General features: G+C 42.6%; 1 protein-coding gene across 2 annotated transcripts in view; it reads right to left on the reverse strand.

Moving 5' to 3' along the window:
- Positions 1 to 1,033: 1,033 nt before the first annotated feature.
- Positions 1,034 to 15,476, reverse strand: part of TMEM245 (transmembrane protein 245) — a 108,013-nt gene continuing 93,570 nt past the window's right edge. For both annotated transcript variants that reach the window (XM_049784550.1, XM_049784545.1), the window contains one exon: positions 1,034 to 1,467. In XM_049784550.1, coding sequence (XP_049640507.1) covers positions 1,422 to 1,467 — 46 coding nt within the window. In that variant the 3' untranslated portion in view covers positions 1,034 to 1,421. The remainder of the gene's footprint in view (positions 1,468 to 15,476) is intronic.

A 15,476-nucleotide genomic window follows, 5' to 3' on the forward strand; every position in this document is an offset into this window, starting at 1 on the left:
TTTGAAATCAAATAGTATTAAACCTTCTGAGTTGGTCACTGTTCTGAATCTCGGCTTTCCCATCTGTGTGAAAACTGCTGTAAAATAATGTAAAGCTATTTGTAAGCTGATATGAAGTAATATGCTCCTTCTAAAAGACAGACTGTAAAACCCTTCTCCTGGTTATCATGACTTTGAAATATTTGAAAATGTTACAATTTAATTTGACAAGCATCCGTCTAGTGTCCTCTGAACAAGGCACTGTGCCAAGCAATGGAGAAATTCCTAGCAGACATAAAAGCTACTTCTAATAAGTAACTATTTGGTGGAATTCCAAACAATAAAGTAGGGATACAGTTAACAAATCTACACCTGGGGCCGGATAGGTGGCGCTGGAGGTAAGGTGTCTGCCTTGCAAGCACTAGCCAAGGAAGGACCGCGGTTCGATCCCCCGGCGTCCCATATGGTCCCCCCAAGCCAGGGGCGATTTCTGAGCACATAGCCAGGAGTAACCCCTGAGCGTCAAACGGGTGTGGCCCAAAAAACCAAAAAAAAAAAAAAAAAAAACCCAAAAAAAAAAAAAAAACAAAAAACAAATCTACACCTGAGAGTTTTCACTCAGAACATTTGGAAGGAAAAGACTTAATCATAACAAGAGTTCTATCATGTCATTACCTTGAACACTAAGTATTATTGTTTGTATGCTGAATAAATATTTTTACTCTAAGTGGTGGGCCAAGTTTTTTTTTTTTTTTTGAATGTGGCGAAGGTTTCATGAGTGAAAGAAGGAAAAGAAGAGGAAGTTGTGCAGTCTTTATACACTTCCTATCACTGCTGAAGATGAACTGAATTCCATACCAAAAGTCTGTTCTTTTTTATGCAGTCCATGCACAGTGGGAGAAGTGTGGAAGTGTCATTTTTCCTGCTCCAGCAATGACATATTCAAAAGTGAAAGGCCTCATCACTAAGAAGTGACTGACAGAAAAAAAGTCAAAAGAACAGATTTCTTTAAGTAGAAGGAAATTACATTAGATAGATTTTTGAACAGCAGCTGTTTAGGGTTCTTAAAATAACTTTATAAATACATATATTTTTTTTAAGTATAGAAAACTAAAGGGGAACAATTCAAACCATGGTACCAGTGTATAGAACAGGAATGGCTCAAGCCATCTTAGCAACAGGTAGGTAAGCAAACCACACTCTGAACCCAAAAGCTGTGCTTTAAATTGCAAAACAGCCCACAGCAAGTTCACTCTTGTCCATGTATCCCTCAAGGAGAGCCAGGAGGCCTCTCTTCATCCCTGGGTTCTGCTTGGACAGAGCTTCCACTTCTTCCCTAAGCTCCGCTTAGGGACAGCTGCAAGCCAAGACTGAAGGCCATGCTGAGCTGAACTCACTGTCTCTGTGGACCTTCTTAACAAAAAGCTCCGTGGTGAACACCATCACTCTGTGGAAGATTTCATCTCCTCAGAAATGTCACGAAAAGTCCTAGAAGAAAGACAAAACAATCATGTTCTGGAAGAATAACAAAAACAAAAAAAATAAAACAAAACAAGAAAAGAAAGAGAGCAAAGAAGGGAGTGAAGAAAGAAAAAAATGGAGAAAATCTTCTAAGGATCAAAAACCTTTCTATCACAAAAGTCCTGATAGACTTATAGAAGTATTTCTACTACAAATTATCTAGCAAGCTCCCTGGAAATCATGTGTGATCATGAAATTAACTGATCTTTAACTGGACCAGATAGGGGCTGTCTGCTGCATTCTGCATTGTGGCACCACAGTGGCTAGCTTACCTTTGCTACATCATTTATATGCCAAAGCTTATATAATATCACTCACTCAGGTCAGTAATTGTATTGGTAGCCAAATATACACTCAAGAGTTTTTCAAAGACTATGGTGCATCTACAAAATGAAATACTATGCAGCTGGGCCTGGAGAGATAGCACAGCGGCGTTTGCCTTGGAAGCAGCCGATCCAGGACCAAAGGTGGTTGGTTCGAATCCCGGTGTCCCATATGTTCCCCCGTGCCTGCCAGAAGCTATTTCTGAGCAGACAGCCAGGAGTAACTCCTGAGCATCGCCAGGTGTGGCCCAAAAACAAAACAAAAAGAAAACTATGCAGCTGTTAGAAAAAATGAAGTCTGAAATGTGTTTATACATGGATGATATAGATTATTATACCTAGAGAAAGGAGTCTGAGGATTAGAGATCAAATGACCACATCATTTGAGGGATATAGAAAATATATAGAATGTTAATAATATCCAAGACAATAATAGAGTGAGGGCCAGGAGGACCAGTTAATGGTAGGAAGCTTGCCACAAATCGGTGGAGAGGAGGCAGGGAGTGGAGTTAGGGCAGAGCATGGGCCACTATGACAATGATAGTTGGAAATGATCACTCTGGGCAAGAAAGAACTGGGTGCTGAGAGAAGATAAAGGGATATGCATGATACCCCTCCAAGTAACAATATTACAAACCATAGTGACTGAAAAAGAAAAAAGAAAAAAAGTAAAATGCCACAGAAGCAGGCCAAGGAGGGGAGGAAGGGTAGAAGGAAATATGTACTGGTGAAGACTGTTTTACTTTTACCTTGCATGCAGCCTACTTGAGTTTAATCCCTAAAATTTCCTATGGTTTCCTATGGTCTTCTTAGCTCCAACAGGAGTAATTCCTAAGTGTGAAGCCAGAAATAAGGCCTGAGCACACTGGGTATGTGGCCACCTGCCCCATGACACCCAAAAAAGATGAGAAAAAAAATCTTGCAGCAAGCCAAACAGAACAATAGGATGAAGAATGCCAGAGCAGAGATATTTGGGGAACGCAGAAGGGAGAAATGAACTACTTGTCACCATAATTTTGAGTTCTGTTGGAAGTGGGCTTTGTTGGTTTTCTGTAGTTGTTTTTAGAATAGAGCCAAATCTCAATTAAATGATAGTACTATAGCAGGTGTTTATTATCACCTGCAGATAAAAGTTATTTTCCTCTTTTAAAACATTAACAATCAGGGCCAGAGAGGCATCCATATGGTCGCCCAGCCTGCCAAGAATGATTTCTGAGTGCAGAGCCAGGAGTAACCCCTGAGCACCGCTGGGTGTGGCCCCAACACCAATCAATGAGTAAATACATAAAGTTTAAAAATAAATTAAATTAAAAAAACACAAAAACACAACATTAACAATCAACCACACAGAAAATGACTGAGCTAGGACCAGTGCAATAGCACAGTGGGTATGTCCTTTGTTTTGCATGCAGCCATCGGTTCGATTCCCAGACATCCCATAAGGTCTCCTGAGCCTGCCAGGAGTGAGTTCTTAGTGCAGTGCCAGGAGTCATGCCTAAGCATCTCCGAATGTGGCCCAAATATAAAGAGGAGAGGAGAGGGAGAGGAGAAGGGGCGATGGGAAGGAGAGAGAGGGGGAGAACAGGAAGGGGTGGAGAGAGGAAAGGGGAGGGGGAGGGAGAGGAGAAGGGGGGAAGGAAGAGGGAGAGGAGAGAAGAGGGCCAGAGTGATAGCACAGCAGGTAGGGTGTTTGCCTTGCATGTGGCCAACCTGGAATAGACCCTGGGACACCTGGTATCCCATCCTGGTCCCAGGAGCCTGCCAGGGGTGACTTCTGTGCAGAGCCATAAGTAATCCCTGAGCATTGCTGGGTGTGACCAAAAAAAAAAAAAAAAAAAAAAACAAAGAGAAGACAAGAGAAGAGGAGAGGGCCCGGAGAGATAGCACAGCGGCGTTTGCCTTGCAACCGGCCGATTCAGGACCTAAGGTGGTTGGTTCGAATCCCGGTGTCCTATATGGTCCCCCGTGCCTGCCAGGAGCTATTTCTGAGTCCTCATTTATTTAAGTCCTCATTATATTTGTCGCCACATCACTTTAGATTATGTTTTACCTTATTACAAAAGTCAACATTACAAAGTGATTTCCCAAGTCTAACAGGTTTCTAAATTCATACTGTGACATTTTTTCACATTTTCATGAAATGTGCAAGGCTATTTATCAAGTCTTATATAAGTACATTTTATTTTCATACATCTAACCAAGTGTCAATTATGGTACATAGCTTCCTGGGAGCCGGGAGGTTCTGCCAGCATGGCGTTTGGCAGCCCTCCGCCATGCCAAAGGCCTCTTTAACCAGGCCTAAGAAGGGGTGCGGGACATGGGTCACTCCAGCACCCCTCTACCTCCTTCCTCTGGAACTCCAGGGCTTTTCCTGGCCACATGGCTGGGCAAGCCAGCGAGGTGAAAATAGCAACACAATAGGTTCTGGCTTTAGGACTTGCCAGGGAAGTTTCCTTATTAAACCTGTCCATACATACATTATGTCCAACATAATGACAAATATTGGGATATCATTGTGTTTCATCTGCTTGTCATAATCTGAAAGCCATCCAGGAGCTCGTTTTATTCCTTTAGTCCCTCACTCCCATCTCTTGTTACCCCACATTTAACCATTTTTCTGTACTAATGATTTTTGTTTTGGCCAAGGTGGATTACATATCTTTCACAGTAATTTTTTGGGTGGAGTCTGAAGCTTCAGCAGGCAACGCGTCACAGCAAGGTTCCATGCTGTAGGCTTTTTGGCCAAGGTAAAAAGATGCAGCCTCGGCTGCCCCCGACAGCCTTCTTTCTCCTTCCTCCCCGTCCCCAGGGTTATTCCTGGACACCAGGGTCCCAGCAAGTGGGTTCTGGCGAGGTGCAATTTAAAAGAGACCCCAGGCTTCCTTGTCCCTGCAAGGGGCTGGGAGGGGACTGGTGAACTTTCAACTTCCAGCAATTAGGAAGCAAATGCCTCTCGGGGAGTTGGAAGCTTCAGCAGGCAACAAGGGGATGACATGGCTCCATGTGCTCTTTGTGTGTCCAAATCTCAGACCAAAATGGTGTCTCGGAAACACCCCCCTCCCTCTTGACTATTTCTAAAACATAAAAGGAACACGTGTATCTCCTTTGTATATCTCAGATGTATTCCCTTAACATCTATAACTCTTTTCGAACATCCTCATATAGTGACAATTTTGCCCGCTGGCTTTGTTATTTGATTGTTTGATTTTCCTCCTTTGAGATCTGTTTTATAAGCAATACTGGTAGAAGAGAATCTCTGTATAGATTTCATGTTTGAACCAAGTTACGGGGAATGTTGGACTTTAATTCGTCGGCCCCCAGATGCACCAATATCTTGTGGCATTGCTTCTCTTTTGTATAGGCACATTAAAATGGGAAAATAATACATATGCAAACAAGTTCTTATCTAATAGAGATGGGAACATAAATTTGGTAATGTAATTAGGCCTTTTACCCTGAACATTGGCATAATGATTTGATTTGGCTTAGGCCTCAGAAGAATGGGCATCGCCCACACACACCTGAACAATGGATACCAACTATGGAAATAACCACAACTGTCTATAACATTACCAGGATCCAAGCCTCTACCAGGGAAGACCTACCATTGCTTTGGTATTGACTTACTCCAAAGAGTGCTCCCAACACCCAGACGACTCAGCAACAGTCTGCATGTAGGGCAGATCGCTCTGCATTTAATGGTATGCTGAAACTAGAGGATGCTCCACATCAGCCTGACATCGATGAAAGAAATGCACAGAATCCAGAGTCTTTAAATATAAGAATCTAATACCAACAATAGCTAAATTGTGAAAAAGTTTCACTGGGACCATGGAGAATGACTCGGGTTGGACGGACTGGTATGCATGGAACCCAGAGTCGGTCTTATGCCAATAAACTTCTGGGGTGAGGCCTTTTTGTAATCAGGTCAAGGATTTTTTTCCATTTTCCCCATTTATCTGGACCTATGCAAACAACAGCGATTGCCACCATCACACCTTTACTATATTTTTTTACTCTTATCCTTTAAGGAAAAAAAAAATACAACTTACTGAATTTAAAAACAAATAACTGTAGTAGAATGCCTGTCTCGAATACAGGCAGGGGATGGGAAGGGGGAGGGGGTAATGTTATACTGGTGAAGGGGGGTGTTCTGGTTATGACTGTTACCCAACTATGATCATGCTACTTAAATAAAAAATACATTTAAAAAAATTATGGTACATACATCTCTGCTCTATTTCTTTAGATACCGACCTAAATTAAAGTGTTACAAAGGGACCCCACATTTCAGGGGCTAGTTCACAGCTGTAAAACAAGAGATGACTAAAATGTTGCCACTAAGTAAATAAGAATAAAAAAATTTTCAAAAAGCAAATAATCAGAACTTTAGGTGTGATTCTACTCTCTTACTCACTGTGTCCTCTTGATTTCTAGTTCAAATACATATTTATCAGGGCTATCAAAACCAGGTAGAGATGGAGCAAAGACTCCATCCTTTCGTACAATTCCAGAAATACTCCAGAAAATTTAGATGGCACTCAAGGACACCAGTCACATCATCTTTGACTTGATGCTGCCCTCTGCCCTAAGCCTTTTGCACCACCAAGGCTGGGCCCTCGCCAGCACAGATCTGCTTCCCAGTATGACTCCGGTAGCTCAAAGCCTACATGTGACAAAGCCAAACCCTCTATGCAGACTAAGTTAAGAGGTCCAAGAATGTGGTGAACTTTGAAAAAAATCTACCAAAGAGGTGTTTGTCTATATTTTTATAGCCACATGTACAGACTGATCAAACCCGGGGTTCTCAGCATCAGTACCATTGACATTTTTCTGAAATAGATGTTTAGTAGCATCCCTGCCTCTATCTACCCACTAGAGGTTCAGAATCAAAGTGCTGAGATACGGTCAAACAAGCACTGAGTGAGGCGAGTGAAATCAAATAATCACCCCAACCCAATTAATGCCTTCAGTGTCCACTCAGGTATGTGTATTGGTGTTGCCCAGGGCTACTCCTAACTCTGGGTTAGAGATCACTCCTGGCAAAGCTTGGGGGACAATGTAACGTTGAGATGGAACGCTCTTCCTGTTTTCTAATTTTTTGTGGAAAAAAAAAACTAACTAATGGGCTGGAGAGATAGCATGGAGGTAAGGTGTTTTCCTTGCATGCAGAAGGACAGTGGTTCTAATCCTGGTACTCCATATGGTCTCCTGAGCCTGCCAGGAGCAATTTTTGAGCGTACAGCCAGGAGTGGTCCCTGAGCGCTGCTGGGTGTGACCCAAAAACCAAAACAAAAAACAAAAAAAACAAAACAAAACAAAACAAAAAAAACTAACAAACACACAAACAAAAATCATAAGGTGCTGGATTAATGAAACTTGGATTGGTTTTACCCACTATACTATAGTTCCACCCAAAATGTATGAAGATTTTCAAAGTATCACTTCAATTTATGTTTTTTCATTTGTATGTAGGTAAGCTTGACTACAAACTATCTTGGACTGTATGAATTTCAGCTAGCACACAAATCCAAGAAGCCCTAGCAAATCTTTAAGACCAGCTCCACATCTGTCAATATAACAAAGCATTTTCTAAAGTCTATGAGGTATCTAAACTCATCCTCTGACATTTTCACCTTTTCAAGAAAGGAGCAAGTTTGAACGATCCAAATCCTCTAAATGATGGACAAAAAAATTTCTTCCTCCCGGCAAAGATGCATGAGGTAAGGCTACGGCTGTGGTTGGCCTGGTGACTGGTTTCTGTTGACAAGTAAGCTTAGCTGTAACCTTGAAATTCATACCTGCTATTCAATTCTGCCTTCAGGCCAAGAAAGTCTCCAAAAACACTCAGGTGAAAGAAAACAAAGTATAGTAAACTGAGAAAACAGGAAGAATGTTCCATCTCAACATTACATCTTCCCCTACGTGCTCACATTGGTATATTGTGTGGATGCATGCCTAAAGCTCTATGGAAGTAACATGAATATTCTTCCAAATTTAACTCTTGGAAAACAAAAATGCAGAATCCTAGATGCAAAAACTATTTCTTTCCAACCTCACTAAAAGGCACAGTGCTAATGTAGGGCTCCTGAAACTTTAGAATTTCTCAAATAACAACATACACACAGAATGGAAGTACAAGTGGGTGAAGAAGGTAGCTTATGAGGAGGTCCAAAGTCTGCTATTTCAGTTTATGCTTTCTTCAAAGTTTCTGTGAGATTTCAAAAAAAAAAAAAAAGTAATTTACGTAAATATCTATTTTTTAAAGTGCTGGGAACTGAACCCAGAGCCTCACACATGCAAGGCAAGCGCTTTGCCACCCAGCAGCTTACATACCTTTTGATTTAATAGCTCAAAATTGCTGATTCCAGTCCCCCAGAGGTGCAGACTATGTTAGGACATTTAAAAATAAAATTCTTTGAGGTCAGAGAGATAGATAGTATAGGAGCTAAGGTACTTGGCTTTCAATGTGGCCAAGCCCAGTTCAATCTTGAAAACATCAGGAACACAAAGAACAAAACTGGAGGCATAGCAGAGCACAGGGAGCCCCAGGACACTGACACCCTAATCAAATTTTAAAGATAAATAAAATACTTTAGCTAACTTCCTCTGGTGGGTTTGTACTTCCTCAACTGTTAATAGCACACAGCTACAAGATTTGTGAAAACACATGACCTCATGATCATGCATATTCCTTCTCTTCCAATAAATTTCCAAATAAAATTCTGACACTCAAAAAAAAATTTTTCTGAGACCCGGGCTTACTAAGTCCCAACTTCTTTAATCAATCTCTAATAACACTACAAAAATTCTTTTATTGGGTTTAGGGGCCACACCCAAACGAATTATTTTTTATCTGATCTGCTCTTGGTTTCATTAATCTCTTTATCAAAATCCCTGCTGAACAGGACTGGAGAGATAGTATAGCGAGTAGGGTGTTTGTTTTGCATGTGCTGGAACCATGGTTCAATCTCTAGGACCTGAGATGGTCCCCAAGCCCAGCAAGAGAGATCCCTGTGGACAGAGTAAGCCCTATATGGCCAAAAGCAAACAAGCAAAAGACAAAAACAAACAAAAGAAACAAAAAGTTCCACCAAGCGGTTCCTGTGTGCCAAACACCATGATAGTAATGTACTAATGCCAACAAAGTACTGAACAAGTTAGATGGAGTTCCAACTTGTTAGATGGAGTTGGTAGGTAGAACGCCTACCAACTTGTAGGAAAGATAATGAGACATACAATCATGAGATATGACTCAATTCCAGTAGGAGATGGCATGAGAAACAGAACACAGTTCACCTAGTCTACAGAGTTTCAGTGATCCTTTGCAGAAAAAATGATAAGCCAGGCTATTGGGCTTGACTAAAAATGGAGTGGTATTTGTATTTTCTGGGTATGTTAGAGAACATACCTGGTGCAGTCTGGGGCTACACATGGCGTGATGCTCAGGACCCATTCCTGGAGGTCTTTGGGGAAACATGGGTCACTCAATGTGGACTCTCCAGGTTTCAAAGGGCTCCCAAATGAAAAGCATGTGCTCCACCCTTTGAGCCAACTCCCTGGCATATTCATTTTAAAATTCATTTTAATTTTATTTATTTTTAGTGAAGACAATATTTTTTTAAATTTACTTAAAAAGATGTGAGAGGATAGGGCTAGAGTGATAGCACAGCAGTAGGATGTTTGCCTTGCACAAGGTCAACCTGGGATGGAACCAGGTTCAATTCTGTGCATCTCATTTGATCCCCCAAGCCTGCCAGGAGGTACTTCTGAGCACAGAGCCAGGAATAACCCCTGGTGTGACCCAAAAACAACAACAACAACAAAACGAAAGGATGTGAGAGGAAAGAAATGGGGGAGATAAATGTGGAGAGAGCACAGGCTTTTCCAGAGTAGAAAAAGCAAGTAAAGACAGGGGGAACAAAGGCTTGAAGAATAAGCATTTTGCTTTTGTTTAGGAGCCACACCCAGAGGTGCTCAGGGATAAATCTGGACTCTGCACTCAGAAATTACTCTGGCAGTGCTCAAGGAACAATATAGGATTTCCCTACTCACTATACTATCTCTCTAGACCAGAACAAGCTAATTTACTTAACTTTTCTTTTTGAGAAAAAGCTTTATTGGTGGTATGCCATTAGCCTGGATGGTGGACTTAAGGCAACCATTTTCCCTTTATCTGATCATTTTAATTTTTTGGACCATACTTAGTGGTTCTCAGAGCTAACTCCTGTCTCTTCACTCAGGGATCACTCCTGGAAGGTTTGGGGGACCATAGCTGGTTGTCAGGAACTGAATCAAAAGTAACCATGTGCAAGGTAAACACATGTTCCCAGTAAATATTTTTTAAGAAAAAAACTGAATAATTTCCCCATTGTTTTATAATACCATGTAAGCTTCAAGAGTTCAGCTTTTGGGCCTGGAGAGATAGCACAGCGGTGTTTGCCTTGCAAGCAACCCATCCAGGACCTAAGGTGGTTGGTTCGAATCCCGGTATCCCATATGGTCCCCCGTGCCTGCCAGGAGCTATTTCTGAGCAGACAGCCAGGAGTGACCCCTGAGCACTGCCGGGTGTGGCCCAAAAACCAAAAAAAAAAAAAAAAAAAAGAGTTCAGCTTTTACTTTTTGGGGTTTTCTGTTTCTATTGCTTTTTCACCATACCCAGAGGTGCTCAGGGTATGATGGGGCCTTCTACATGCAATCTAGCCCTTAGAGCATCCCCCTAAGTCCTTATTTGTTTTATTTTAATCTCTCTCCTCTGCCCTTTAGGAAAGATTTTTTGACAACATGACCCCAAAGAAAAGATGTAAAACTAGTATCCTCAAAGCAATCATCTTCCTCTTTTCTTAAGAATAATACCTGGGGGGTCATATTTGGTGCCAGGGATGAAATCAGCACCAACCACAAGTAAGGAAAGTACCAAATCTCTTGTACTGCTCTTCTGGTCCCTAGAGACCTTGATATGTCAATCAATCCAAAGTCCAAGTTTCAGAGAGAGGCCTAAACTGTATCACCCTCTTGCCTCCGAGGAAGGAACCCTTGAGTCCTGGGGCAGAAAACAGTTATATAAAGGTCCTCTATTAGCCTGGACATGTCAACCAAGGAGAGGGTGGACAGGTGGTTGAAGGGGGTGGTATGAAGTCAGGAATGCAGTGAGCGGAGGCCATGCTATCTCCAGTGCAGCTGAACTGACAGTGCACAGCATGTGGGGGCCCACAAGAACTTGGCCCGAGAGTCATCAGAAGACTAGGCCCTAGTTCCCAAGTGCTGCTTATTCTGGACCTTGGCTGAAAGGACAAGTGCAGAAAAGGCCAAAAAGGACCAGCTAAAAGAGGCCAGGGATTTGGCATGGAGGCCAGACACAGGGCCCCAAGCCACACACACCATTATCATAGCATCCGGTTACACTAGTCCTGCTTGGATCACCACGTAGCATCTGCAACCCAGGTTCCATATGCAACTGCCATGTCTTCAGGGCTTTCAGTGACTGCTACAAGCTGTGCTGCCCTGAACCCCAAGGTCAGGGCTGGCAATGAAGGAAAGTATGAAAGAAGGAGACTAATGATAAAAATCTCAGCATAGCCACCACCAAATTTCTAGTGTCATCACTCTTATCAAATTGAAGGAAGGAGGTATTCTTTCCTGGGGAGAAACATGAGCAAAGATCACACTGACTTTAAGAAACTGAGGGCCCGGAGAGATAGTACAGCGGTGTTTGCCTTGAAAGCAGCCGATCCAGGACCAAAGGTGGTTGGTTCGAATCCCGGTGTCCCATATGGTCCCCCGTGCCTCCCAGGAGCTATTTCTGAGCAGACAGCCAGGAGTAACCCCTGAGCACCGCCGGGTGTGGCCCAAAAACCAAAAAAAAAAAAAAAAAAAAAAAGATAAAGATTGGCAAAACATAAAAAAAAAAAAACTGAAACAAGTTCAACATGTCTAGAAATAAAAATTTGAAGACCATTTTCCCCACTCTGGAGGAGCCCATACTATCTCTTAAATATGTATCTCTTTCTTCATATATCTGTTCTTACTTTTCCCTCCCTCCCTTCCTTCTTGCCTTCCTCCTTTCCTTCTTCCTTCCCTCCTTCCCTCTCTCCCCTCTCTCTTTCCTTCCCTCCCTTCCTCCCTTCCTCTCTTCCTTCCTCCCTTCCTTCCTTCCTTCCTTCCTTCCTTCCTTCCTTCCTTCCTTCCTTCCTTCCTTCCTTCCTTCCTTCTTTCCTTCCTTCCTCCCTTCCTCCCTTCCATCCTCCCTCCCTCCTTCCTTCTCTTTCTATTTCTGGGTCATCTCAGCAGCGCTCAGGGTTACTTCTGGCTCAGAAATCATTTCTGGCAGATTTGGGGAACCATATGGGATGCTGGAGATTGAAATTAGTTGGCCATATACAAGGCAAATGCCCTACCTGCTGCTGTGCTATCGCTCCAGTCCCTGTAATTTGTTTTGTTTTGGGGCCACACCTGGTGGCGCTCAGGGGTTACTCCTGGCTCTGTGCTCAGAAATCACTCTTGGCAGGTTCAGGATCCATATGGGATAATGGGATCGAACCCAGGTTGGCCACGTGCAAGGCAAACGCCCTACCCACTGTGCTATTGCTCTGGCCCTACAGTGGGATTTTTAAGCAAGCTGACACTCCTCAACCTGATGTCTTTGAAAAACAGAAAGGCCACAGAATGCAGAAACAACTCGTGAGAAGGCATATACAGAGGCAGTGAAGATGCTATTTATTTAAGTAACTAATCCTGGCACCGGGTCATACCACTGAGAAATCTGTAAGCAACTGAATCAAAGGAGAGGCAACAGTAAACACTGTGACTTAAAAATAATCAAAACTCTCACTTTTTTTTTACCTCCATTTTTCCAAACTAGAACATTAGGGAGAATACAATCCAAATGACACTACAACTTTGTTTTTGTTTTGTGTGTTTTGTTTTGCTTTGGGCCACACTTGACAGTGTTCTAAGCTTAATCCTGGCTCTGTGCTGAATAATTATTCCTGATGGATTTGGAAGAGCATATGGGATTCCAGAGATCAAACCTTGTTGAGACACATGCAAGGCAAGTGCTCAATCAACTATCATCTTTCCAGCCCCTCCAAATGAAATTCTAATGCTATCATAAAGGTTCATGGGAATGCTGATGTTTTTGTACTGTCAAAGTGTGACAGAGGGCAAAAGGAAACTTTAACACAGAGAGCATTCCCAGAGAAGCTCCTGAGCTAAATTTTGACCTCCTCCTTAAGATTAATTTTTAAAATCTCTTTATTATTAAGAAATCGCTGCTCAGTCTTCAGTAGGAGTGAAATATAGCAAATCAAATCTGATTATCCTGTCTAAAAAGCAAGAAAGTCAAGTACTCTAAGAAAATCCATCGAAGAAAATCAATCATCCTAAGACATGCATGACTGCAAAAATCCAAATTCTAAAATCCAAGATCTAAAGTGTAAAATCTAAGAAATTCAAGTACTGCAAGGCAAATGACTGCAGGAATGTTTTCTGTTCTGTCCTTTTCTACCCTCTAAAAAACCGACAGCCCTGCGGTGGCAAACACAGGTTCTAACTCTTGAATTAGAGCCAAAATGATCTAGAGGTAATGTGCCATACCCACCCCATTCACAGGACATGTTCACCACTGCCAGGAGAGAGAAGCAGAGGATGGGAGAGATCCACTCACCATCTTGGGTGGACAGTTGTTCATGCATTTGAACTTTGCTGAGAGGACATAAAAATAGTTGTGCCAATGGGTACACCAATGCCACATCGGTCATGTCAGTGTAGTAAAGCACATCCATCCATCCATCCTCTAAGATTCTTTTTTTTGTTTGTTTGTTTTGTGCCATACCCAGAGGTGCTCAGGGCTTACTGGCTCTGTGCTCAAGGAGAACTTTTTGAGGATCAACTTTGGGCTGGGCATGTACAAGGTATATATGCCCTACCCAGTGTACTATTTCTCAGTCTCTCTAATGAAATTCTTATTCAAAATAAGAATGCCTAGAATAAGTTAAGCCCTTCTTGTAGCTCAAGGTTCTGAAGAGACTAAACTATGCCCTCTCCATTCACTCCTTCAACTGGGAACCAACGCATAATGCAAGTACCTAACCCATGGAGCTCTGGATACCCTGGTAACCAAGGTCCACCAGCCCCTACCATGCAGCAAACACCAGAGAAGAAGAATAAACACATAAGCACAAGAACAAAGTGATGCAGGACAGTAAATAAGAGGTGCCAGGTGCTACCTCTGAAAGCACAGACCTAGCTAGCAAAAAGGATGTAACCGAATCTCCGAGCTAGGGAAGCTTCTCTGATAAACTGACATTTGAGTTGAGTGCTGTACGATCAGGAGTTAATTAAGCCAGGGAAAATGGAGGAAGGGAGAGTCTGTTTAGAGAGAGACAAAGGGCAAGTCAGGAGGCCCAGACAGCAAGCCAGGATGGCTTCGATTCAGATGCTCCAGGATACATGAGGTAGGCACAGGTCTCGTATCTTGATAGACCTTGGAGGTTGTATCCAAGATGTTGATCTTTCTCCTAATAGGAAGAGTCATTTCGCCAGAGAATCTAAATAGGTATGTTTTACTTTGTTCTGGAAATTGTTCTTGATGCGCTGCATATTAAAAAGAAGGCACCAGCTGCCGTATGGAAAAAGGACGGGAGAAAGAGAAAGGTGAACTCTTCAGGACAGATTTCCTCCTCTCAAGCAGGAAGAACACTACTAACCTCCTAAGAAAACAAAGAACTGATTGTGTAAAATAAGAGAGCATGTATTGAATTGTATTTTTATGATGAAAATTTAAGATAGATATCTTTACTTCATAACTGATTTATAACATGTTCTTTTTGGGAGCAGCCACCCCCAGTGGAACTCCAGTTACTCCTGCCTCTGTGCTCAGAAATTGTTCCTGGCAGGCTTGGGGAAACATATACTATACGGGATGCCAGGAATCGAACCAAGGTCCATCCCAGGTAAGCTGCAAGCAAGGCAAACGCCCTACCGCTTCGCTATCTCTGCAGCCCCTAGACATGTTCTAAAGAGATGGTTTTGCTTGTGGGTAGAAAGTCTTAAAAGATGCCCACCCTGTCTGCACTTAGGATGAGTTTCTATCCAAACTAAGAAATTGCTGATTTTAGGAAATTCCTAAATTAGTAACCAGGCTGCTATTGTGATGTGCATATACCCCCAATGTCCTTGCTGAAATTGATACCAAGAAAGACATGCATCTCCCACAATGCTAATGTACAATACTGAGCATGAATCAGAAGGAAGACCTTGCAGACATGCCCTATGGAATGGTCTGTGAGACCACATGCTCTCTGTCGATGTTCCCAGACACCCTTGTTGTCTGGCCCACTGGTGAATAAACCACTTTGTTCTCCTGCCATGAATTGTCTTGGTGTGCTTGATAAAGCAAACACCTGGTTCAAGAATATCACAGATAGGGCCCGAAGAGATAGCACAGTAGTAGGGCATTTGCCTTGCACATAGCCAACCCAGGACGGGCGGCGATTAGAACCCCAGCATCCCATATGGTCCCCCAAACCTGCCAGGAGCGATTTCTGAGCGCAGAGCCAGGAGTAAGCCCTAAGCATGGTTAAGTGTGACCCTCCCCCCAAAAAGAAAGAATATCACAGAACAGGGTACTCAGCAAGTCCCAATAAATGCCAG

The sequence above is a fragment of the Suncus etruscus genome, chromosome 1, assembly GCF_024139225.1.
Source record: "Suncus etruscus isolate mSunEtr1 chromosome 1, mSunEtr1.pri.cur, whole genome shotgun sequence".
Classification (NCBI taxonomy): Eukaryota; Metazoa; Chordata; class Mammalia; order Eulipotyphla; family Soricidae; genus Suncus; species Suncus etruscus.